Here is a 25,824-nt window from a genome sequence, read left to right on the forward strand (position 1 = left end):
AGTTGATATCCCTACTATACTGTACCTTAAAAGAGGCTTATTGTTCCAAGATAATTACTGGACCAGGTACCAGCAGATGCAGGAGCAATGGAATTTAAGTAGTCAACTCGTTAAAACTTTGTGGTACTATTCCCCCTGGGTTCATTTTCAGTGGCTGAAATTCCAGTGGGTTGACCCTTTGTGATCAGTGAAATTATCACAGACTAATCAAACCTTTTCAGAAGCCGTTGTTACTACTGTACATGGGGCTGTGTGGAGAACTAGAGGACTGGCTGCCAGATAAAATATAGGAGTTAATTTAGATAAACAAATACTTTTTTAAAATATAAGTATAACCATTTAATACTACAAAATTATTCACTGTTTATTTATATGAAATTCAAATTTAACCTGGTGTCCTCTATTTTTATTGCTCAATCTGGTAACTATTAGGGAGAAAAATGAAGCTTCATGGTAAATGTACTTGAGACCTGGGGGCTTATGATCTAAATGGTGTCATGAGATAAGGGATAAGCTGGAAGCCCACAGATTTAGATTTCCATTAAATGAAAAAGGAATCGTTTGCATGAGTGGGTATGTGAAGTCAAGTATCCCATGTAAGTAACTCAGCTTTTAGTATTACATGCATAAGGAAAAACCTTTGGGGATACTAAAGGATGTTGCCATGGCAGATGAGAGAGCCTCTCTCTTTGGCAATGTTACAAATCAGGCCTTTGTCTACAACTCCACGCTAGACTCTATGCTTGCTTTGCTCGTCACTAAACATTAAGTATCTCACAGATCATAGGGGCTTGGGATATATTTATTATACCAAGAAATGAATGGACTTGGTATGCGCATTCCTCTGTAGAGCATATCATAGCTTACCAAGGATTTTGCCAAGTCCTTTCCTTGGCCTAGAACGTCCGATACAATTTCGTTTCCTGCTATCCCCATCTCCAATTGCTCTCTCCTTCATTCATGCCCCTTAAGCCACACTGACCCTGTTACTATTCCAACTTCCCTCAAAGCCTTACTCATCTCTATTTCTAGAATCAAAGTCTGTAATGCCTGCATAGTTCTCTTCTTCACCTTCTTCAGGTCTGAACTCAAATGTCAACAGATCAGAAAGGCCTTCTCCGACCACGCTATGTAAGATGGCACCCAGGTCCTCCACTGCTTATGCCCTTACCTGTCCCTGTTTTTCTTTGTAGTATTTAATATCACTGGGCACATTATGAATGTATTAGTTAGTTCATTGTCTGTCTCCTCCCACCAGAAGGTAAGGTCTTCTCTGTTTTGCTCAGTCAGTGCAGTGCCCGGTTCTTAAGATGCACTAGATAAATATTTGTTGAATGGATGGATGAATTAAACCTTTCCCCCCTCACTAGGCTATCGAGTCCTCCAGAACAGGATGTCCGATCCATTGCTGTATTCCCTCGATGCATCCAGTACATTGTCCAAATGTACCCAGCAGACTCTTAAACTATCTGTTGAATTACTTATGAGAGAATTGAGGTACAGAGTCTGTAAGTGGCTTGGACAACTGATTTTCTCTTAACAGATGCTCAGTGTCGGGCTTGTCGTGGCAACTCTCCTTTGCTAATCTGACCTATTCAGAAGCTGTGATTTGGCTTCTCCTTGCTCATCTCTTGAGTTTACAAAAACTGCTTGCTGAGAAGCTCTCTAGTTGCAAAACGCCTACAGTGATCTAAGAAAACACTGACTTTCCTTCATGGAGAGATTGTTGGAAGCCTATTCCTACTTGGTTGGGCCTTGCCTCAACATCCTTTCCACTTCTCTCTTTCTATATGCACCATATGATGCCTGCAGATAAGGCATAGGAGACTCCCTTGTTCCCTTTGGGTGAAAATCAACCACGTACAGAAGCGAACAACTGAGATGGGGCAGAGTAATCTGCAGTAAATATTACCCCTCCCCCCACCTCTAGTTGAGCTATCCCAGTAGATTTCCTTAACGACAAGCTAATGCCAAGGGAACAGAGTTGCCTGGAGCTGAGTAAAACCTGAAGAAGAGAAAAAGAATGGGGAAGCTGTAGGGAGAAAAGGTGCCAAAAATCCTTGTGGCCACATGCATTTCTGTGGCAGACAACTAATCAATCTGGATTAGTGACTCCAAATCCCCAAATAAATTATTTATATTACATTCAGTTTTCTAATATTATCCACAAATGGATAATTCCTTCTCAAAAAATAATGTACAGGCTTTAAATCAACAAATTCACACTCCAGTGTCAAATCAGACCCTATTATTTGTGGCAAGGAAAGCTCATACACTACTCCTGACCCGAACTAGCCTCCCTGATAGCTCCCGAGCTGATTTTTAATTGATGGAGAGGTATGCGAAAGTGACCATCAAAAGTACCCTGCAGGTCCTTCTAAGGTCCTTCTCTGTCAAAGGGTCCTATCAGAGTTGTTCGGGCTCGATCACAGGGAAAACCGAACAATAGCAGATGGAGCTGCAGACAAACACCAGGTGTACCTTCTACCACACTGTGATTTGATGATGGCTCCCCATTTGCTTTCTTTTCTGAGCCCAATTCCAATACTACATGAATTGTATTGCTTCACATTTTTGGAATCAAGATCTATGGACAGATTTACACAATCCCATATAAATTATAAATCAACGCTTAGAAATGCCTTTCTACTTAGAATGTGACATCTAATAGACACTCAAATGGTCGTGTCTCCTGGGCCAAGAGTTACAGGCACAAATAATTTTGAGGACCAGAAAGAAATCCCTTTACTTCTTTCCTCTGTAACTGTTTGTGTGTGAGGGATGGGGGGCGGAGGGGAGGTGGAGGAGGGAAGATGTCTGAACTAGACCACCCATCCAGTCTATTTGAGAATTTAGACATCAGGGAACGTGGGTCTAAAACACTCCCTATTTTGGCCACTAGCCAACCACTTAAAGTCTATTCAGCTAGTTATCCTCTGTATGTAGACAATAAAATACCCATAATGTGTGAAGTAAAACTACTTTTTAAGAATGACTACAAATTTCCTCCCTATTTTTCAGTTGAAAGAGCTCCTTAATGACACTGGGTCCTGTAGTAAAGCTCAACCTAGTCTACACTGCAGGATGCATGCGGGGGGCGGGGCAGGGGGAGCCTGCAGCCTCACCTGGTACCTCATCTTTCAAAAGGCAAGATCCAAGAATTTCCTTTGTCTGGAGGCATTTCTAAAGAGCCTCTGCAAATAATGATGGGTCACATCTGCTAACAATATTTAAGAAAGCACAATTCACCTGGTCTCAGAATGACATTTTAGATCAAACCAAACTCTGGTTCTCTAGTCTTTTAAAGGAGAGAGACCAGCTCCACCGCACTGCTGAAAATTTATCAGGTAGAATTTAATTATACAGATTTGGAAACCAGAAGGCATTTAGGTTTGAATGTCTCCCTAATTTGGGACCTTTACATGGTTTAGAATGTTGATCATTACTGTTATTGCTGCTATTCTGGTGGCCACTCCGCTGTGTCTGTCCCTGCGGTGTTTTTTGAACGAACACCGAGAATAACTGTTGCTAGGTAATTGTCAAAGAAACTATGCAAATGATGAAATACTGATAAATTGTATTTAAAAGTCAATGGTGCTAGAGTGTTCCTGCTTTCCCAGGGAAGTGCAAATTATAAGGCTGTATTGCCTCCAAAATTCCTAAAACGACACATTAATCAAAATGGTTCTTAAAATGGGCAGTCCAACCAGCACTAAGTAGGAGACAATTCTTAGGGTTTGGAATTACGAACTTTATTTTGCCTTTCCACTATGTATTAATATTGTAACACTACAATATATCTCCCATATATTGGAGGAGGTAGTGAAAAAAAGTTAAAGCATAGGGTCTCCAAGGTGTTAAGAGCATATTATCAGATAAAACAGTGTTTATCCAGAAGAGAAGTAGAAATTGACAGTTCTCTTATCTCACCCCCAAATTACAAAGTGGATCCCACACATAAATGCTAAGTCAGCAAGACAGTAGCTTTGAAAGTTATTTCCTAAGTACTGAAATATTCAAAATACTCACAGAAATGAGTTAATGGATAACTAGGGAGATGTGATTGTGGTTGGAGTACATTCCTTTTTTGTCTAGCAATGTGTAGCAACAATATCTATGTAGCAATCCGAGATGGAAATGACACAAATGATGTCGGTGACCAGGAGAGCCACACTCAAACAATTCTCCAGGGTGATTTTCAGATTGGCAGGTAGAGCTGGAAGTTTTCAAAATCTGGGGCAAGCATCATGATTAATGGCTTTCCACTGATTGCAAAGGCCCATCTGAGGGTTTACGCCACCAACATATGGGCGACCACCAGATAAATGAGGAAGAACAAACACGATTAAGCCTAAAGGAAATAATCCAAATACCAACTCTGCTTTCCTGTTATAAATATCACATTTTAAAAACCACGAAGATGAGGCTTTTAATAGTAGTCAGTGCAGGTGATGAGAGGGAGTAAACAGAGGGGGCAAAAACATGTGAACACAGCTTTTCTTTTTCTGGCGAGGGAATCCCGTATTTTCTTTTTTTCAGTGAAGGGTGTTTTCACAGCGAGTCCCAGCGGGGAGGGGGCTTTCAGAGCACCAATGCTGGACGATGCTATTCCCTCAGACATGGACTCAGTGTGGCCCTACAGAAGTGTGACTTGAATTAAGTAGGAGGGTTATCACATGAGCTTTTCCCTCATTAATGACTGATCTGATGCACCACAGAACACAAGCTTTAGGGGACTGTTCACAGGTTCCGTTAAATACCGAGCAGTCATTTCAAACATTCTGTCCCATAAAAACTGTTAACAGTAAGTAGCTCAAGTACCTCTCGGGAATCACGAAGGTGGTTTGAGTAGATGTTCTAAGTCAAAGTCCAACAAATAAGGCTTATCACCTTCAGAGTCTCTTGAAAAGCCAGAAAGGGGGTTTCAGCAATTTGCAGAAGAATTAAATGCATGATTGCAGCCAGAGCTGAGAACTCTCAGAATTTCATCACCTGTGGTAAGCAAGCATAAGCTAACATGATGGTATTTCATGTCTTCGCTCACACCTGCTCATGTGGGAGGGGCAGAGGTACAACTTGATCTACTGTGGACATTAGTATACCTTATGGCTTTGGCTTCCTAGCACTATCAGTCTTATCTGAGCATGTATGTCCACGTGTCCATGTGCAATTCTCCCCCACACCCAAATTAGATTTTTTGCATCTCCAGTTTTTTTTTTTTTAATTTTTGTTATTTGTTTCTTTAAAAACCTCTTGGTAAATCAACAGTGAGCGGACACTCACAAAATATTTGGGGATAATGAGAACATATTCATCTACTTATTAATTCTATTCATTAAGCAAATAAATACCAGGTACCTGCTAAGTTCAAGGCACAGAGCTATATGCTCTGCAAGATTGTTTTAAAAAGAATTGGTCATGAGCCCGACCCTTAATCAGCTTATAGTTTTTTAATAAGCCAGATTCTATGTGGTTGGTGCCAAGGAAAGACTCAGCTAAAATTAAAGCCATCGAGGTGGGGCCCCTTCTTTCCAGAATCACCTTCTCTGGGAATGCTCATTCTGAAGGTTCTGGCAACTCTGAATCACTTCTGTGGTAGTCAGCTCCTAGGAGGTGAACAGAATGTGAGGAACAGTCTACATAATGAAACAGATGTGGCACTGTGGGGATTATGGACAGACTGGAGGGGACTTACATCTGACATTTCAGAACAGAGTAGGTACCTACAGAAGGTACCTCTCTAAAAGTCTTGGTTTCTTTCTGCCACTATCCCCCTTCCATTCCAAATCTCCCAGCTTTTGGCCTCTCCAATATGTACGCTCTTTACAGATATGAGCTTTAACTGAGAGCAATAATGGCAACTTTTCTTTGAGTCCTTACTATGAACCAGACATGATGCTGTTTCATGTACATATGCTCTCTTTTTTAATTTTCATTTTTTTAATTTTTTTAAATTAACATATAATGTATTATATTTGTTTCAGGCGTACAGGTCTGTGATTCATCAGTCTTACACACTTCACAGCGCTCACCATAGCACATACCCTCCCCAATGTCCATCACCCAGCCACCCCCTCCCTCCCCCCCCCCCCCACTCCAGCAACCCTCAGTTTGTTTCCTGAGATTAAGAGTCTCTTATGGTTTGTCTCCATATTCTCCCTTTTAATACGAAGTATGTTCTTTTAGTATTCTTATTTTACTGATAAGAAAACGGAGATTGGGGCAGTAGTTTATTCAAAGTCATCCAGCCATTATTTCATCTAAACTTGGGTCTGTCTGACTCTAGAGGCAGAGTTTTTAATCATTATATTATACCAATTTTGAGTTTCAGAGATTCTGGTATTTTATCTCTGGGCTTCAAATAACTCCTTCAAAATTCCCATCTAATACTCTAATTGGACAAAGATTTGTTTTCTTTTACAGTTGAGTCTTAAGGGAGTATAAGAAAAGAAAGCAAAAATTCCACAGAAAAAAACAGACTAGTTGGACAGGGAAGAAACAGCTGCATCCACTTTAGGTAAAGTTACATGGCCTAGTTTATGGTTTTGGATGAAACGGCATGTTACCATTTGTCTGTTCATTCTCCATGGTTTACTAGGAAAATACCATTCGTTTCCCATTACCTTTCTCCTCAAGAGCTAGGATAAAAAGAATATGATTTCCCCTCGCATATATACATGAAGAAGATGTAATCCGTTCCCACTTTATTTGCAGACCAGAGTCTGTCACTTCTTCACCCACCAAGATTCCAAGAGTTCTTAGAGTTTGGTTGCTACACTTATGAGAGTTGCCTTTTTAAAACAACAACGAAACAAACAAACAAAAACCTTTCAGGAACTCATCATCCATAACCTGGGTAATGAAAAAAATCACTCTTGGTCAAAGCGACACTAGAAAGTTCTCTAATGCACGTAAATATCTGGTCCTGAACTCTTCACTTATTCTCCTTTAGGGATTACGTGTCTTTGGAAAAGAGGTAAAATCATGTTTCCTCCAATCATTGCATCTGAGATTGACAAAAGGCAGGTAGCGGAAACTGAGTAGCCTGCTGTTTCTCTAGGCTGTTTCCATTGGAGGCATCCAAGACAAAGCGACCTCTACTTCTTTTTCTTTGAAATAAATAGACATTTGAAACATAGGAACTTACTACTTTCTCCCCCAGATATTAATACTTTCTTTGAACTCACATGATCCTACCCCCTCCAACTCCACCCCAAAATAGTATCGTGAATCCTTGAGGTAGCACCAAGTGATCTGGGGTTAAAAGTGAACTCGGCTAATATCTTTGTGCCTTTGGCCAAAAAATCCAGGCTCGATCCTGGTTGCTTTTTGGAATGGGAAATGCACAATATCTGTATTACAGGCAGCTCCAGAAAGGCATGCCAGGCCTCTCATGCTCTCAATTTATATTTGCATGTGAACAGCTTGTCGGCCATTTTATGAAGACAGATGAATCGCAGGCCTGCTAGAGGGACGGCCAGCCCTAAATACATGAACCACATACCCGTACAGCCCACCAATTTTTAAAAATGAAATGAGAATAAAATGAGTATCTCTGGACACAACTTCAGGCAGATCATATATAAGTATGATCGAAAAATGAAACACTTAAGGTATCACCTATAAGTCAGGTGGAAATAAAGGAAGAAACTAATGTATAAATATCCGTTTAAAAATGTCAACAAATAATAAGATGTAGCTATTTATGACACCAAAGACAAGACTTCAGGGGTCTCTCCTTTCTTATGCTTGCTTTGAAGAGACAACTTTGATAAGGAAAATACCACTAAAACACCAGAATAAGAAGAGGGATAGCCAGAGAGTCCATATTTAATGTCAAAATCCAGCAGTGATATCAAGAATGTCCCAGGCTTGGGAAATGAAACAAATTCTGTAGTGAGAGGATATCTAATGTGGCAAAAATCCTCCATCCCACAATTCTGACATAATTCAGTTTACCCTATCTATTCCAAAAGATCAGACGGAGATCAAAGTGGAAAAATATATAGCACAACAAAAGAGTGACCAAAGGAATGAGGTCATTATAAGTAGATGAAAAACCAATATGGTAAAGGATGATACTGACAAGAAAAATAATGAGTAATACTGAAGAGCTAACAGTTTTTTATAAGCTATATGAATATGTGCAACTCATTTAGCTCTTCAACAGGTAGGCTCTTATTATATATTATTACCGTACTACTTTAAAGATGAGGAATAACTTTATGCCTTGAGAGGTTCAATAACTTGTTCAATGTCACAAAGGTAAGAAACAGCAGGGGCAGAATTTGAACGCAGGCCTGATGCCACAGCCTGAGCTCTTAACCGTGATGACATATGCCCTTCACAGGCCCGTCAAGGTCAAGTCTCCCCATTAGTGCCTTTAGTTATATCACTGAGGAAGAGCATTTTGGAATTTCATGAGATGATATCTGGGAAAATACATAGTATAATGTTTAGTATATGATAGGGACTGCCAGTTCACTTTTCAGTTTTGACTGAAACTGATTGTTTTACTCCATCTTAAATTCCAACCTATAACAATCTGTTTTGTACTTGGAGCACATACCACGGATCTAGAACTTTACTGGATACTATTATATTTGTATATAAAGAGCGTACTCTATGCTAATCAAGTTTCTGCCACAGAAAATTTATATAATTACACAATTTAGGAATTTAATACTGTCACATACCCTTACTATTTTACTTCAGACAATTTAAAGTGGAAAATCCTTCAAAGGCAGAGATCATTTTCTGAAAGCACTTAGGAAAGGGTTGAGCTGTGAACGGCTACAAAAATATTTGTCAATGACCTTAAATCACCAGTGAAGAAGGTCACGGGGCATTTGCCACCTTAAAAAAGGAACTAAAAATGAAACAGAGAGGCAGTGGCTCTCTGCTTGTGCTGTAGAAGGTTCTGATTTGGTAAATCAACCCTACCTCTCACAGTCATCAATGTTCTTGGGAACTAAGGTTCTCATGAGTACCCGGATGGTGTTTGGGAGCGGGATGGAGGAGGGCTTGGGGGCTGCTCGAATGATCCAGAGACCTCCTTGAGTCATCAAAGTTGTTCCTACTGTGAGCTACCCATGGGGCAGACCCCAAAATCCTTGTACTTGGTTGGCTCCTGGCTACCCCAACTAAACTTACCATTTTCTGGCTGGTCCTTAATGTCAGCGTCACTTGGCTGGCTGGGACTTTCAGATTGACTTGAATCTGAAAAACATAAAAATACAGCCAAAAATTACAGGGTCTGTGAGGGAAAGTGGATCAGAGGTGCCAGACTTTCTCAAAAGGTTCAGCATGTAAACTAGGAATGAGAACATTATAGGAATGACAAGATGAATGAGGAAAAAAAAAGTGGGGGCGGGAGGAAGATAAGAAAGGGGGAGAAAAGCAGTGGCAGGAGCAGCCTGTGCCTTTAGAGAGAGGACGCTCCGTTCTGGGTGTGCCTCCAGCGGCGTCTGGCTTGCGCCAGATCAAAACTGGAAACTCTTCAGAAGCCCTTCTCTTACAGAGAAACCATTTCCAAACTGCTCTTCTTCATTATTTATACACTAGAGTCTGATAAAGACTTCATCCTTCATTACACACATCTGAAGCTTGATTCAGAACATAATAAAGTGTCAAAACATATTTTGAAGCTGGTATATAAAAGCAACCCAAACAACAGTAACAAGTTCTGTTGATATTTAGCTCTGTACTACAGCAACATACTATGCAGACTAACGCCACTAAATACGAGAGTCCTAATACTCCAGGCGCATTCACTTGAAATCACAGGATCACTCAAAGGCATTTTGCTGAAAAGGGACAGGTTTCCTCCACTTTACAAGTATGATTTTCCTTTTGTACTGATGCCTTTGGGAGCTGCTAAGAGGACTTGTTTGCAAAAACAGGTTCCTGCACACCTGCGTTGAATTCCATTTATTTTTTACTTAAAAAAATACAATTATTTCCAAACTAAAAAAAAAAAAAATTAATTCAGTTGATTTCTAAATGGGATCATTTTTGATGAAATAACATTTAATTTTAAAAATGAGATCAAATTAAGTTAGAGCAAAAGAATCTCACAGAATTAGAAGTAAACATACTTAGACATTTTTAGAGGGAGGAGACAAAAATCGGGCAAAATATTTCAAGGGTAAATTTTCCTGCTATAAAACATATTCTGAGACTTGAAACAGTATATAACATTGTCTAAAAACAAACAAACAGAAATATTTTTTAGAAAAACCTCTATATCTGTGGAAAGTCTGGCTAATAACTTTACCTTGGCTTCACAGGGTTAGAATTGGTTGTCTAAAATTTGACCACATTGCAGCAAGAAGTTCAGTGCAAGATCAAAAGGTCATGACACTTAACTGTGATTAAACTGAAAATATTACTTCTATTTCAACAGAGTTATAGCATTATTATTCTCTTTCTTAGAGATATTGCAAAAAGAAGTAGCACTCCTAGTGACCCTAGGTCGAGAAATGCTAATTTATTACCTTAGAAAGGCTCTCTGCTTTTAAGCAAATGAGGATTTTAATTATAGGGAAGTACTATAAGGAAAATATCTCTTTAAGTTTTCAGATGATCTTAATCTGGTGACTACAGCAAAAATTCTACGCTGATCCAAAAGTGCAAACAACAAAAGATGTGAATAGTGAATTTTTGTTTAGGTCTGGCAAAGTGATCGCTTTTATCATTTTGTAACGATCACCATAGTGAAAGCACAAACAAAAGCAGGATAGCTCAAAAAAACGAGAGAAATCCTTCAGAATGATCCCCAAAATCGAATATGGAGCCTGCACTGAAAATTGGAAATGCAAATTCATACTGGTCCATATTTCAAATTTTAACTCGATAAATTAATATTACTTTTAGAGCAATAAAAAAATATGGCATGACTACCTTCTCTTTTTCTATAGAAAGATCCTATAATTTTGCCATTAAAAATTACAAATTAAATAGTCTGAGAAGTATTTCAACATGTTTTAGGAGAAAGGCATACTTTTATTATTTTTGTCCTAGAAAACTTTAAACCGTTAATATGTATAATTAAAATTTTAAAAAAATACTTAATTTTGTTTTAGGGAAAGTTAAAATTCTTCCTGATCACATCCCAAAAAGGATACATAAAATTCTGCCAAATAGAACATTTATGTTGCTGTAATACCAGCAAACCTAGCTGGTGGAAATATGATAGCTTAGCCGATGTTCTTCTTCTAGGTATAGTATCTTCAGAATTAATCACTTCTTCGTGAGCAAACGGAAAAACATTTTTCATCTCAATTAACCTAAATATACAAAAGCCAATTACTTTTCTGATATTTATCCACTAATATTAAGGCAAGAAGGTTAGTGAGATCAAATGATGTTTTTTAATAACATATAAGTGGACTTCTTTGTTCTTTTGACTTTTCTTTTGCACTTGGTTCACCACCCTACCTTTACGGAAACATAACATGATTACAGAAGACATGAACAGCAACAGAAGATGGCCGTAGGTGTGTTCAAAGAAAGTTTAAAATTCCAAGCCATAGAAAGAGAAGCAAATAAACAGCAAATGACTGAGAGGCAAGAACAGACTCAGAGTTCGTACGAAAGGGGCTGCAGCGCTCTTATGAAAGCTCAGATGCACACACTGGGGCTAGCCAAACTGAAAACAGATTTTAATTTCTCCAGTTTTATTCAAAAGCTGGAGACACTGCTATCCACGGGGGACAGCACACTAAAACACACTATCCTGGTAAGGGATAGGCAGAGCCAAAGATCTACAAGAAAATTTAAATGATCTAAAAATTTCCATAGTTACTTTCAACCCTGGGCTGTTTAATGCCGTTTCTTTTTTGAACCAACAAGGAACAGAACTACCCTGTCCCGGGAATATGTTCTATGCTGAGGATGCATGGACACTTTCCCTGCTGTTGCAAACGGTCACCGACGCTGTTAAGTATGGAGCCAACCAGATGACCAGAATTGCTAATTAATTTCTACCCATACATAACTGATGCAAGTGAACAATTGCTTTCTTAAGCATGTACACTGAAACACTATCATGAAGGTTAACAATTAACTTACTTTTCTCTTTTATACTTGGTAGAGACCTGCCAGAAGCCTAGGTTAACTTCATAGCTTACTTTCTTTGACAATTATCACAGGGTCAGCTGATTGCCTCCTGAAAGAATTAGAGGCCCCAGAAAACAGACCCATCTGCATGGAATTGGCTGCCATATCTCATAGCTTCTACCTTCTATCTGGCATGACTTCCTCTGGTTCCCTGGTTGAAAGCCAGAAGATCTGTATATTACAACGAAGAGAATATTATTTAAAGTGTGTTTAAATGATGGAGTTAGAAATGCTACTGTGAGGAAGTACAGTAGGGTCATCAATTTTTTTTTCCCCCGTCTAGGGACTTGCTTTTGGTTTAAGGAATCTTAGACTTCAACCTAACCTTGAAAAGCAATGTTTCTTTTGGTTTTTAAAAAATTTATAAGCAGAAATTTAAACCTAAAATAGACTGGGTTTGCATATAGGAGGCTGGGTTGAGACCTCTTAATTGAACGGGCAGCCAGCTATCTATGCATTTTTATGGCGCCTACAACTATATTGCTGGAGTGCTCAGACAAAGATATTTCACTATCAATCTAATCACTGGGGAGAGGAATAAAATAAATCCTAATGCCTACATATCAGTCTCTGCCTCCATAAAGCTTGTGCAATGCAGTAACAAAAGCCTTGTGCTGGATTTGCTACTTCTCCATGCATTCAGTTGCCCCAACCTCAGTTCTGCTCCCCTTCAGCATGGACTTTCAGAGAACATTCCCGCTGGGAAGGGGAAGAATGACAAAAACATGTCATTAGGTTAAAACCGAGCAGGCAAAAAATATAGACATCACTTCCATGGAGTTTATGTTCTTTAGACATGAAGCAAAGGTGGAATGTTGCTAAATCTTCCCTGTGCTCGGCTTTCTCCTCTCCAGTCCCTTCACTGTACAGCCATTTCTTACGGTGTGATTTATACTAAGGGGATCTTAAACGATCTCCTATGAGAATCTGAGTTCCATAAGAAAAGAGTTCCTTTCTCACTTGTCTCCAGTACCTTCCAAGGGTACCTGGCCCAACGAAGGATTGATTCACTAACTGCTGAACTCAAACAAAATGAATTTTCAGTAAGATGAACTTGTCCTTCAGCTTTCTAACACTAGGCCACTGCCAGCGACTGAAAAACATACTAAAGTCGTACCTCTAGGGACTGAGGCTCACAAAATGAGGAAGGAGGGCAAAAAAGGCCTTTATTCCTGCTTGATGTTCCCCTTCGTGGGGCCTGGCAAGGAAGAGACAGGCATATCCCTCTGGTTCGTTGGGTGGGAAATCTTCCTCAGTGTTTAGCAGTTGCGCATGATCACCTCCCGTGATCCCCTGGCCAACACACCACAAGAGGTTCCTCGGTGTAACAAGAGCCGAGGACAGTGTCGGACACAGAGGAGGCCCCCCAGAAACACGTGCAGTCTAAAATGATGGACGACGTTTTCGCACATTCAAAAAATACAAAGCCGAGAGAAATCTGCCATATTCTGATACCTGCGGGGTGCCTCAAAATCCCAACAACCACTGTTGTGAACAATTGATAAAGGAAGAACAGAGGTGATGTGGTGAAGAACCCTTCCCCCACCCTGACACAAAACAATGTAATTCCTATTCAGTTATCGTGATATCAACAAAAGTCTATGGACCCTAAAAAGACAAATTCTGGTTCCAAGAGAAAAAAAATTCAGCCCAAGTTTCAACTTCCCTTCCTGCATTATGATTTGGCTAAAAATGAAGTTTTAAAAGTCTCTGTTAAACTTCCGTGTCCAGTTCTAAGTCTCCCAAATGTAAAGGTGATATGAAAAAGCCAGAGGCCTCCAGGAACATAAATGAGTTAGTCAAATGAAAGAAATAAAGTGAAAATTCCACCTAAAAGAGTTTCAAGTTGTTTGTGATGTGAAAAGAAAAGGCAAGGACAGGAATGAGTATTCTGCTGCAAGTAAGTGAAGACTTAGGAGCATTTCTGGAAGAAAAGAAAATAAAGACTAGAGGTGATTCCATTCTGAGTCTAATTAACTCCACAACTGTAGCCCTTAAAGATATTCAAAATTCAGGTAAGTTTTGTTTCTTATGGTTCAGGGAGACAGAGTTCTTTGCAAAAGAGGCCAAAACACACCAAGATTCACTTTTTTCTACATCCATGATGTTATGATGGAAAAACAGTTCTCCCTCTGATTGCTAGTGTAAGGTTTAGAATTACTCTACTGTGACCCTCCAGTACCACAACATGTTATGATAGTAAAGAAATCTGGAAGGGCAAATAGTTATGATAGACACATTTGTTTATTAGTCATTATAGCTACAGTTACCAAAGAAATATTCCAAGATTTTTAATATTTAATAATTAGGGCTATCGTCTATTTTTTCCCCAGTATCACCATGACCTTACCGACTGAGGTGTGAGGAAATTATTTGAAAAACCTTTGTTTGAGAATGGAGAATGTCAGTATCTAGGTGTACATATGTATATACAATTTGTAGCTTACACGTGAACACTGATGAATACAATACCATCAGCTAAATCTAACATTATCCATCATGGTCTGGTGAAGAACAAACAGAGATTTATAATACCATCATTCAATCTGGGGCCACTAAATATATTCAATTATTATTAGCTTTCCAGAGAATAGATAAAATCCTTTAAGCTCAGTGAATAACCAAACCAATATTTAATGTCAATTAATGTACACAGTTGTGACCCACTTAATGAAAAATTAACATACAATAACCTAGATTTTAACACAGATAAATCATGAGGTGAGTCACACCATCAAAGTTTTCTTAGCTTTGAAAATGGAAACAAAATACAAACTTTGATCTCTACAACTTTCCCAGTAAGCTGGAAGGGAGTGTTTGCATGGGTGTGTGTGTGTGTGTGTGTGTGTGTGTGTGTGTGTGTGTGTGTGTGTGTGTGTGTGTGTGTGTGTGTGTTTGCATGGGTGTGTGTGTGGTAACCGCGGTAACCGAAGCATCCGAAGCATGCTGAGCAAGTCCTTCACCAGAAGGGAGATGGGGAGATGGAGCAGAGGAAAAGCCCTCGGTCCAAAAGAATTAGGCTGCGTGCACACGTGGGTCTGCCTCTCCTCTCATCCAGGCTCGGACGGAGGGGGAAGGCTGTGTTCATGCAGCAGTGACGTGGCAGGGCTCCCCCAGCTGCTGGGGAGATCTACCTCTTAGCCATTCCCCTGGATCGCATTTTCAGGGCATATTTGAGTGTTACATAATCTAGGTTACTACCATTTTTTTTTTCTTGAAAAAAAATTTTTTTAAGTGTCTTCCTTAAGAAGAATTTGTGAAATATTAAATGTGCAGGAATTAAGAGTTTTTGGCGTTAGCGCTGGTATTCAGAGCCCATCTGTTTAGTCGGGACTGTGTATGATGATGAGACCGTTTAGGTTGAAGAGTGAGTCAACCGTCTTATCACCTCATAAATGTGTTATTTTTCTATGTGCATGAGGAGGTTGTGGAATAATATAGTTTCAACACGCTGAGAAAAAAAATAAAATGGCGTAACTATTGTGTTATGACAGTGAGGGGGGATCATTTCTAAGCTTTAGAAATGACAAATTCAGTCACTCCGAAAGTAACGACAAAATGACTCAATCTTAAACCTTCAGTCTTTGCATGAGGCTGATTTTCAAGTAATGATCAGCTTTTTCAATGAAGTTCTACATGAAGTCAATGATCTGCAAGCACGATACTAAATTTATAATTTCTTACATTTTCTTCGACAAGGGTCTGTGACTAAAATAAACTATGGTATTCAGGTAATCATTTTGAGTTTTGTTTTTCCCACAACAGGAAATATGATGGTAACCTGTTGATCATTTCAGAACTCCAAAGTTACTGACTGAGTCAACCTGGTCAGCCACCCACTCATGTGTAAACAAAGACCTGCTTAAAAAGCCAACACATTCCCTTTTTAGTCACTTTTTTCACAAACGAAATTAATTGGAACAGTACATTGGTGGAGTTCTTAAACAGAAGAATATATACTTGAAGATTACTCACATAGTCATCTACACAACTTAAAATAGAAAATTTCCCTATATACTCTCATGTTATAAAAACAAATGTGTCAAATGAAAATGATGCATGGTTGAGTTATAGTCTATATGCATTATTTTCTTGTATCTGAATATCTATAAAGAAATTTATTACAGTAACAAAATGACTTCTGTTAAGGGAAACCATGCTATTTAAGCTCAGGATGTACACTAAGTATTAGCTTTTCTTGCATTCATTTTTTTTTTTTACTACTGAAAGGAGCATGAAATGACAAATAAAAAAGGTGTTAAAAAATCTCAACTATATAATTTAACTGCTCTGGATCTCAGTTTCTTCATCTGTAAAATGGGGACACTAATTACCATCTTGCCTAACTTAACAGGATTGTTGCGGAGATCAACTAAAATAATACAAGAAAACCTGGTTTTAAAACTGTAAGGTCTCCCCTCCCCCCCAAAAATGTACATTTACCATGGCAATATGAATCTTTCCATCCAAATGAGGTTTTTTGTTTCTTTTTAAAATCAGACCCAACTCACCCATGATGTGATTCTGGTATAAAACATCAGCATCATGGACCTGGTTTAAAAGAAAAGGTTCTTAATTCCCATATACTGGGAAAGAGATTATCTCTGATAATGGAAATGTAAATCTCAGCTTGCCGTTGTTTATTCCAGACAGACATTTGTGTGTTAAGTCTGTTTATCAGGCAACACTTTGTCTAAGCCAGGAAGTAGTCAGTCTTTGTAACAAGATGTATGCAAATGAATTTCCCATGAGTCTCTGCAGCAAATTGTAGCAGGGAAAAAAAAATTCCTTGTTACTTTACCAGCAAGAAGCTACCTCAAAAGTAGTCTAGAGACAGAACTATGAGCTAGACTATGCTGATTAGTTTAAATGAGTCCTAAACATGTGCTCACAGTCTGTTGCTCTTTATTCTAAGCAGACTTGGTACATTACATCTGTTTATCAGACAACACTCTGTCTGGGTATTTGGGCTTTGTAACCTGTGTGAAAATGAACGGTGACCATAATCCCATGAAATAACCTGTCTGAGGCAAAACTCCAAACCTCCTGTCACTTTAAGAATCCCCACCAGTAGAATTTCCCATGAAACCTTTGAAACTTAAAAAAAAAAAAAAATTTCATAGAACTCTTAACTTTTTGCCCACCTTCTATCTTAAATAACTTTTCTACATTCATTGGCTCTCCTAAGGTAATGACAGACTCGGGACAGAATGGTGAATTTGATCATGCAAATTGGACTGATGAATCTAAAAAATTGCTAATATGCCCTACCTAACCATCAAAAAACTGATTTTTTTAAAAAGAAAATACTTTTCTATCATAACAAAAAAGTATTCTTTAATCCTATTATTATTTATCCTGGATCCTTTTTTTTTAAATCCTAATATAACTAACTCTTTTTTAAAAAAAAATCTATACATGAAGAATTGAACAGTGTATTTCTTTTCTTTTCGTTTTTTCTTGTTGGTTTTCTACAGGGTTTTAAAAACCTTAGGAGAGGAATCGAATTGGTTTAGCTTTTCTTCCTAGACAAAATAAACACTTTAGGACTCTACTTGTTTGTATTCTCCTCAGTGGTGCTGTATGCATCAGCAGCTAAAAACAAAGAAACTTTTTAGCTGCTCAGACAAAATGCAGAAGCTTCCCAAACAAGGAGGCAAGGGAGGGAACATGGCTGGAGGGGAGGGTGGGGGTGGAGAAGTGTGCAGAAAGTCTGACAGTCCATTCAATACAGGGATGATGGCTATAATGCATCCAGGGTCCCCTTGCTAATTAAATATGCATTGGCACAGTTTTGATCGATGCTAGACCATGGATCAGGTGACACACCTGTAAAATCTTGAGTCCAGAGCTCCCAGGAAAAGGGAAAATACAGTCTTGTCTCCTTATCTTTGTTTTCAAAAGCTCTCAATTTCTGTGCTTAGATATCTAATTTAATTCTCTCACCCCTCAGCAAACTGGATTAGGGAAGTCAATACTGCCTTTGTGCATCGACAGGAAAACACAGCTTTCCTTTTATTCAATTTAGCTATGACCTTTAGACAAAGATAATGACAACTGTCTAAAAGTAAGGTTAAGGCCTCAAGAAGACCCCCAGAGCTCAGGCTCCCACGGAATTTGGGATGACAAGGTAGTGGGGTGTGCTGTGTGACAGTTCCCTGCTTGGAGAGGCAAAAAGGAAGACGGGATTAAGAAGGGAGGGACAAGGGGCCCGGAGAGAACACAAGTGGAAGAGATCCGAATCTACTGACTATACCACCGAACCCTCCAAAGTCAAACAAATGGACCCTGTCACATCCATAACCAGAAAATAATTCTGTAGAAGAACAGGAGCGAGAATGGCATAGTAACAATTTGCCTAAAAAATGCAGACACCTTCATGAGGAGGCTAAAGACTCTGCGGCTGGGTAAATCAGGACGTTTGGGGTTTTTTGCTTGTTTCTTTTTGGTCTTTATCCTGAAGCATTGGAGAAAACAGGACCGTCTATAAGTGTGGTATGAACTGCACCCCTGGTGAGGAATAGAACTAGGGATTTTGGACAAGTCTGGGCTTCTGCAGTGTTAGCAAGTATTTGCACCACTACTCCTAACCAAAGGGGAAAATGACCCTGGAACATTCTCCCGAAACAGTAACTGCTTCCTTTTTAATTCCTTGACCTTGGGCCTACGCATTCCATTCATGAAGTCATTCTTTCATTAATGCCCCTACCGTGTGCCTCTCACCCTGTCTACCTAGAGACACAAAAGTTTAAAAGGTAAGGTCTCTGTTCCCAGGGAGTTTTCAGTCTATGCTGCTAATAATACAATCAAGATTCGGTGGCATCTCCTCTTGATTGCGTCCTATCTCCTGGTGAAATCAATGGACAGCAGCACGTTACTGTGCACACGCCTAATTGCTTTTATTCTCTGTTAGCAGGAATCAGGACCACTAACTGTAGCCTCGGAACAAAATTTACAGGAGCCTGGATGCTAACTGTTGGTGGTAGTGGCTGGGATCTGCTTTTCTAGGGAGCTACGGGAGGCTGAGGCAGAGCCCTTTTAAGAGAAATGGGAAGCTGTTACTGTATACTCGGCATTGTTGGGCAATGCTGTTACTGTATACTCGGCAACTTCATAGAGAGTGCCGAATGGTCTTCCTAATCAGGCCCGGTGTCCTCCCTTTGAACAGAAAGGACAGTTCTAACAGAGGCAGCTGAGGTACAAGCCAAGGAGGCAAAGGTATTAGCAAGCCTGGGTCTGAGGCCTCTCTTGGACGCTGGATAAGCCCCGTTGCTTCTCATCTTCTAAACGCCCGAGCTTCAAGATTATGAGGACCGAGTGGTGTGATTTTAAATGCCTTGTAAATTATAAGAGCAATAATTCTCTAACTGCACACTGCACGGAAGCAGGTTTTCGAAAGTATATAAACTGGTGAAAGAATCGCACCGACTACCTCCTTTTATTTCCTGCCTCATTATTTTTATTGCCAGACAGAACAGTATCTGGAACATATAGGTCTAATAGATGTTTGTTGGAATGGAATGGAAATCAAAAAGTGAAAAAATAGCTCTCTTAGGATCATGAAATGCAACAGGGCCCATCTTAGGAGATGTTGACAGATATTTCGGGTGGATTCTCTGGCTTTGGGGAGACCGCAAGATAGGATGGTGGTATACGCCATGTGGTAAGGGAAGACCCTACAGAGGTCAGAAGACCTGTTTTCCGGACCGGAATGAGGGGCGTGTTAGGTATCCTGTAAAGATTCTTTGCAGCCCTAGAAATTCTAATTTGAAATAGATCATGAGCAATCCAGTGGTTGGTCTTTTGGCTGCATTCAAGCCTGGGACCCTATCCCATCAGAACGGACTGGATGATATTTTCTTATTTACTGCCAATTATAAGTGCAATTAGAAAAAACATGAGTGCAATAATCATTATAAGTCAAAGACTGTCTCTTCTTTACTTTATAAACGACCACAAATAGCCCACTAAGAGTCACAAATGTTTATCTTCAGTGACTTGGTCAATCCTGACCACAGAAGGCCATAAGCAATGTTTTCTCTTTAGATCTTGATCCACCATGTCACCCAGAGCACCAGAAAGCATTGTGTTTTAGGAGCTACTGACTAAGGTATCCTTAAAGAATTGAGTGTAGGTGCGAGGTCCTAGGATTGAAAACAATACTTGTTAAAACATATTTCAGATATACTTCCTCTACATATAATATATATATACATATATATAATCTTTTTTTTTTTAAAGCTTCTACCCTTACATTTGAAAAAGATTCTATTTTTTATCTGAGAGACAGAGAGAGCACAAGCACATGAGCCAGGGGGAGGGGCAGAGGGAGAGGCAGAAGCAGACTCCCTGCTGAGAAGGGAGCCTGACAGGGGGCTCCATCCCAGGACCCTGAGATCATGACCTGAGCTGAAGGCAGATACTTGACTGACTGAGCCACCCAGGTGCCCCTATATAATCTTTACACACTGACAATAACTTTTCCCTAATAACTTGGTTTCTAAACCTATAACAAATATGCAAGAATACAGGGAGTTATCATTTGCCCAACAAAAAAATGGTTCTCAGACTTCCCAAAGTATCATAATAAAGCTCAAATGATATCTGATTCTCTACCAATTCACCCAAGCCTTTTGCAAGTAGAAATAATCATATATGTTTTGCTTCTATGTCTTTATGATAGATAAAATGATTTAAATGTACTGAATCATTTCAGTTTCAGGAGTTTCCATTTGGATCCTATCATGGCTTTCTCCTTGACATATGCAGTGCTAAGTTATTTAAAATTAATTGCAGTACAATATTTTAAAATTTCTTCACATGGTGCTAATCTCAAGTGCTTTGGATGTTTGAACCACACTTGGAAGCCATCAAGTTCTGTGTATCTCTCATGGAGCAGTTGAACATGCTAAAAAGATTAGTCAGTGAACTTTAATCTATAACCAAAACTATACTGAATTATAAAATTTCAAAAATGTGTGAGTTGATACAAATGAGAAAACTGCAAACATTCTATATAACAAGAAAAAAACAAACCTAGATAATTAAAACACATAAATTCACTCCTATAGCTTTGAAATCCAGAAAAGCTTTCAGAAATCCACCACTGATCCTGGGGTCCTACTGCTTGAACACAATTAGGTACCAGTTGAGCTCATGTATTCATGTAAAGTTCATTCATCTGCATTTTTGTTTTCAGTTTAGGACACAATCTCCATTCTTTTCTGTGGTGACCTTGGGGTGGGGGGGATAAGTATTTTTCATTTCAGGAACTCAGTACGGATGAATAATATGCTTAGTAATAATCCTACAATTGAATTGTCTTCCATACAATGCCTAGTGATAGTTTGGGTCAGATTAGCCAAATGAATTCTCTTCAGGATCTGCTTTAATTTATTTATTTTTAAAGATTTTTAGTTATTCACTTGACATAGAGAGCGCTAGCGAGCACAAGGAAGGGGTGGCAGAGAGAGGGAGAGAGAGAGAGAGAGACGGAGAAGCAGACTCCCCCCTGAGCTCACAGCCCAGCGACGATGACAACATGGGGATCAATCCCCGGTCCCTAGGATCACAACCTGAGCCAAAGGCAAATGCTTAACTGACTGGACCACACAGGTGCCCCCAGAATGTGCTTTTAAAATAAGAGTTTCTTGTCACCTGGATTTATTTTGATTAAAAAAATCATGTGTTCTGGTAAGTCTAATATAAGGTGCTATTTCAACAGCTACTCCTCATCAAAAATTCTAAGTGGGTGATTTGATATTTACTCTGATTCCTTGTTTAAAAATCATCGCCACGCTAACCAATGACTAATAAGTAGTTATTCTTAGGAAGAAGAAGCTTGCTTATTTCAGTCCATCAAACATTTATTGATCACCTACTGTGTGCAAAAGCACTGTGAGCTTTTTATTGAGTCCCAAGGTAGCTCATAATGTTGACTAAGAATTCCACGCATTCAACTCTATACCATTTAGAAAAGTGTACATTATTTGTTTTTTTTAAAAGTAGCTACATCCCCCATCTCTACTGGTGGTAGTAACATAGAGTCTCCCTAGGTTAGAACCCTTTCCAAAGTTTATCAGGCGGAGGATGCGGGGAGGCAAATATTTCTATAAATAAGAAATGGCTTATCTGTTTGTTTCATAGTCAACAAAAACGACAAATCCCTGGGATGCATGGTTTTTCCAATATTTTGTCATGTCTGAAAGCCTATGTACAAGCAAAAGCTTATAGGGAGGTGCAGGGACCAGTGTTTACAACAAAAGCCAGCGGTTCTCCCTGCCAATCATGCCCCCACTTTCACCCGTCCTCACCTCTACTCCCGAGCCCAGCTGGGCTTCATGAGGCACCATTTCCACCCCTGCAGCATTCCCACAGCCAAGGCCCTGAACTATGGTTCCCAGTGACTTCAATTCCACCGCCATATTTTCAGATTTACAATCTTAAGATAAGCAAAGAATAAACGGTGGCTAGACCATTTTTGGTTGGATCCTATGAATGTCCTTTCTAAACTCTGTCCTGTTTTATTTTTTGGTTACTAGTAAAGAAGAGAAACACAAACAGTAAGTGGGGAAAACAAAGAAAAAGAAGAAACAATAGAAAGAAAAAAGAAAAAAAAAAAGGCAGTAACAAAAGAAGTGGTATCATTTGAACCAAGGTCAGAAATAGCAGCTCTTCCAGTGGGGTAGGAAGTTTTATTTGCAACAGACAGGGGGAAAGTTACAAGTAAAAATCAGTTTCTTCAGCGGTGAAGGGTAAAAGAACTCCCTGCAGAGGGTCTCTGAACGGCCGGGTTAGTCCTGGGGAATGGACAGAACAGTCTCAGCACCCCCTTAACATGGGAACGATGTTTTTCTTTCTTTTCCTTTGACGCTGGCTAACATCTCCACAAACAGCACATCATTTCATAAGACTTTTCCATTTAGTAACGTGGGGACAATTCTTTCTTGTTAACATTTCACCCAAATGATTTCAACAATATCACTGGGTTGGTTTCCATTTTCCACTTTTATTTTCTACTTTAACAACTAACCTAATGATGTAATGATTTCCTTTTCCCCTCTACATGGAAATCCTGTAGAAAGGGGAAAATGTCTGGAGTCTTAGTCAACAAAGCCGTAAGTCTTTACCATACAAAACTGCCTCGTGTCTACCCCCCACTGCAGCCATGTATTCTCCCAACTGGCCTGAAAAATCAGAGAACACTTTGTTTTAATACCTGCCATTGTGGTATTGTATGGACATGCTTCGACTTCACAGGGGAAGACTTTACACAAACATATTTGGAAGGAATTGCATTTAAAAAACAGGCCAAAAGAAAATTCTACATTAACAGAGAGTAACATCTCACCAGTAGAAGATAGGGAAATGAATTATTCAAAACGATACAAACACTGATGTCATAATGAATAGAGGCAGGCTCTCAGGAATCTTCCCGAGAAAAGCTGGTATTTACACAGTAATTGGAAGCAAAACAAAACAAAATAAAAAAGATTTCCACATAAAGAAAGTCGTATACGTTGCTTTTCATAACCCCATCAAAACTCATTTTGTGGCACTCTCCGGGCACACACTCTTGATTTCCGTTAAGGAGAGAACGTATAGAACGACAAGACGCCCCGGAGAAGCAATTCATGCAGAACATCAGATGTTACTCAACATTTTCAAGTAACCATGATATGTCAAACAGGCCACATGATGCAAGTACATTTAAATGTAAGTTTCTATTTCTGTGGAAAAATAAAAAAGATCAGAAGTCTGAATCTGGAAAAGCAAAATCTCTTGCAGGTTTAGAAAGCATATACAAAACCTGGCAAAGGAAAACACTGTTCACCGCCACCATCTGCTTTCTGGCACACTGAGGAAACTTTTACTAACAGCAACATCTCCTTACATTAGAAAATCCACTAATTAGTTTTGTTGTAATAAGAAAAAATAACCTTTGCGTGGAAGGCAGATCGCCAGCTTGGTGGGGTGTTTTTTCTTTCTTTCTTTTTTTTTTTTTTTTGTTGTTGTTGGCTGCACCTTCCAGTAGGGCCTGGCCTATAACATTTCCATGGGCAGCTCACCTCTGAGTTCTCTTCTACTGGAGTACTTTATTATTCCGTCTCTTCTAAAGAAAGTATTCACAAACGAGAGATCAAAAGTGACAGCAACAGAGGGGAAAAGCTTTAAGGTATTTGACTTAATATCAAAAAAAAAAAAAAAAAAGAACACCAAGTTCAGAATCAGGAAATCTGGGATCCAGAATCAATTGCTAAAAACTCGGTAAACCTGAATCCCATTTACCTCATCTTTAAGGCTATTAAAGTCAATGAGACCTAGATTTTCCCTAAAATTTCTTAATTCTTTAAGTCTAAGTCAGGTTTTCCTAAGAACTGGATGTCTCCAGAAACTACTGATAGCAAAAGAGTAAATAGGGCTTCAGATGTCACTGATAAGTCTGATTTAATTTATGAAATGTTGTCATATACGGGATTAAAATACTACAAATCTAGCAACCAACAAAATGAAAGCTCAACTAGAATTCCTTAATGATATACTCTAAGCATTCAGTCAGCATATCATTCCATAAATAAAACCAAGTATGTGTTGAGCACTTACTGTGTGCCAAACACTCTTGGGAACACTGGAGACAGAACAGGGTTAGAAGAGAATAGGAGGCTCACAAAATTTTGCGCTCATCAGACGCACGTTACACTAACCCTACAATCTACAGAGTTAGGACATTCATCCTCTGCAGAATTCAACAGCAAATCACTATGCTGCTCAAAACGGGATAGTACTAATGCAGAGAGAAACATGGTCCCTACTGCGCACTACATTGAAAAATCTTCCTAAAAGTTTCTTGAGAAAATAAAATAAATGGGTAAAAATATTTGCCGAAAACTCATATGGAAAATAGGCCTCATGCCTTTAGAACGAGAAAAGCAAAGCAGAACACTGGGGCAATGACCATAAAAGTGTAGCCACAGCCTTCCCATGAAAGATGTCTGTGGCTTAAATTGTTCAAACTGGACCTCTGCCCTGATTGAACAATTCATTAATTCAAAACTCCACTTTTTCCATTTTCTAAAAAATTGTATTTATTTATTCATTTATTTTAGAGCGCATGAGTGGGGAAGGGGCAGTGAGCGAGAGGGAGAGAGAACCTCAAGCTGACTCCTTACTAAGTGGACGGAGCACGATGCGGGGCTCGATCTCACGGCCCCGAGATCATGACCTGACCCGGAATCAAGAGTCTCAGTCGCTTATTCTGTCTGAGCCACCTAGGTGCCCCACACGTTTTCCATTTTTAATACAAGTTTTTTCAGTAGGCTCAATTTCAGCTAAATTTAAAAGCAAAACTGCAACCCAGGATGATCTATTGCAAACTCAAAAGTTCTTCTGCCTCAGGAATGAGTGACAGACTACTGCAAAGTTTAATGATAACCCACCCGTATTGCACAAACAAGCCCACACTGCTATTCCCAACTGTATGGCCACAACACGTTGATAACTAGGACAACGCCCATTGGGTTCATTAACCCTCAGTTGCCATTAAAATACTTTAATTAAAACTGTAACACTTAACCCAAGGCCTTCTATCAAATATTTGAAAAGATTTCAGTCAATTTATACAGTTCTGACTTTGCTTTTACCCTGTTTTTGCCAACACCCTATTTAGGCACAGAAAGTAGCTGCATTCTTTCCCGAGCCCTGTCA

At 39.3% G+C, this 25,824-nt stretch overlaps 1 protein-coding gene across 9 annotated transcripts in view; it reads right to left on the reverse strand.

Moving 5' to 3' along the window:
• Positions 1 to 25,824, reverse strand: part of NFIA (nuclear factor I A) — a 360,615-nt gene that overhangs the window by 163,266 nt on the left and 171,525 nt on the right. For 6 of the 9 annotated variants that reach the window (XM_073896645.1, XM_073896646.1, XM_073896644.1 and 3 more), the window contains exon 3: positions 9,154 to 9,219. The exons of 2 other annotated variants lie outside the window; for them this stretch is intronic. In XM_073896645.1, the coding sequence (XP_073752746.1) occupies positions 9,154 to 9,219 (66 nt within the window). Of the gene's footprint in view, positions 1 to 5,468; positions 5,607 to 9,153; positions 9,220 to 25,824 lie in introns of those variants that run through there. One more of the 9 variants, XM_073896649.1, reaches the window with a different exon arrangement.

The sequence above is a fragment of the Callorhinus ursinus genome, unplaced genomic scaffold, assembly GCF_003265705.2.
Source record: "Callorhinus ursinus isolate GAN/ISIS: 27379988/994484 unplaced genomic scaffold, GSC_fseal_2.0 scaffold9, whole genome shotgun sequence".
NCBI lineage: Eukaryota > Metazoa > Chordata > Mammalia > Carnivora > Otariidae > Callorhinus > Callorhinus ursinus.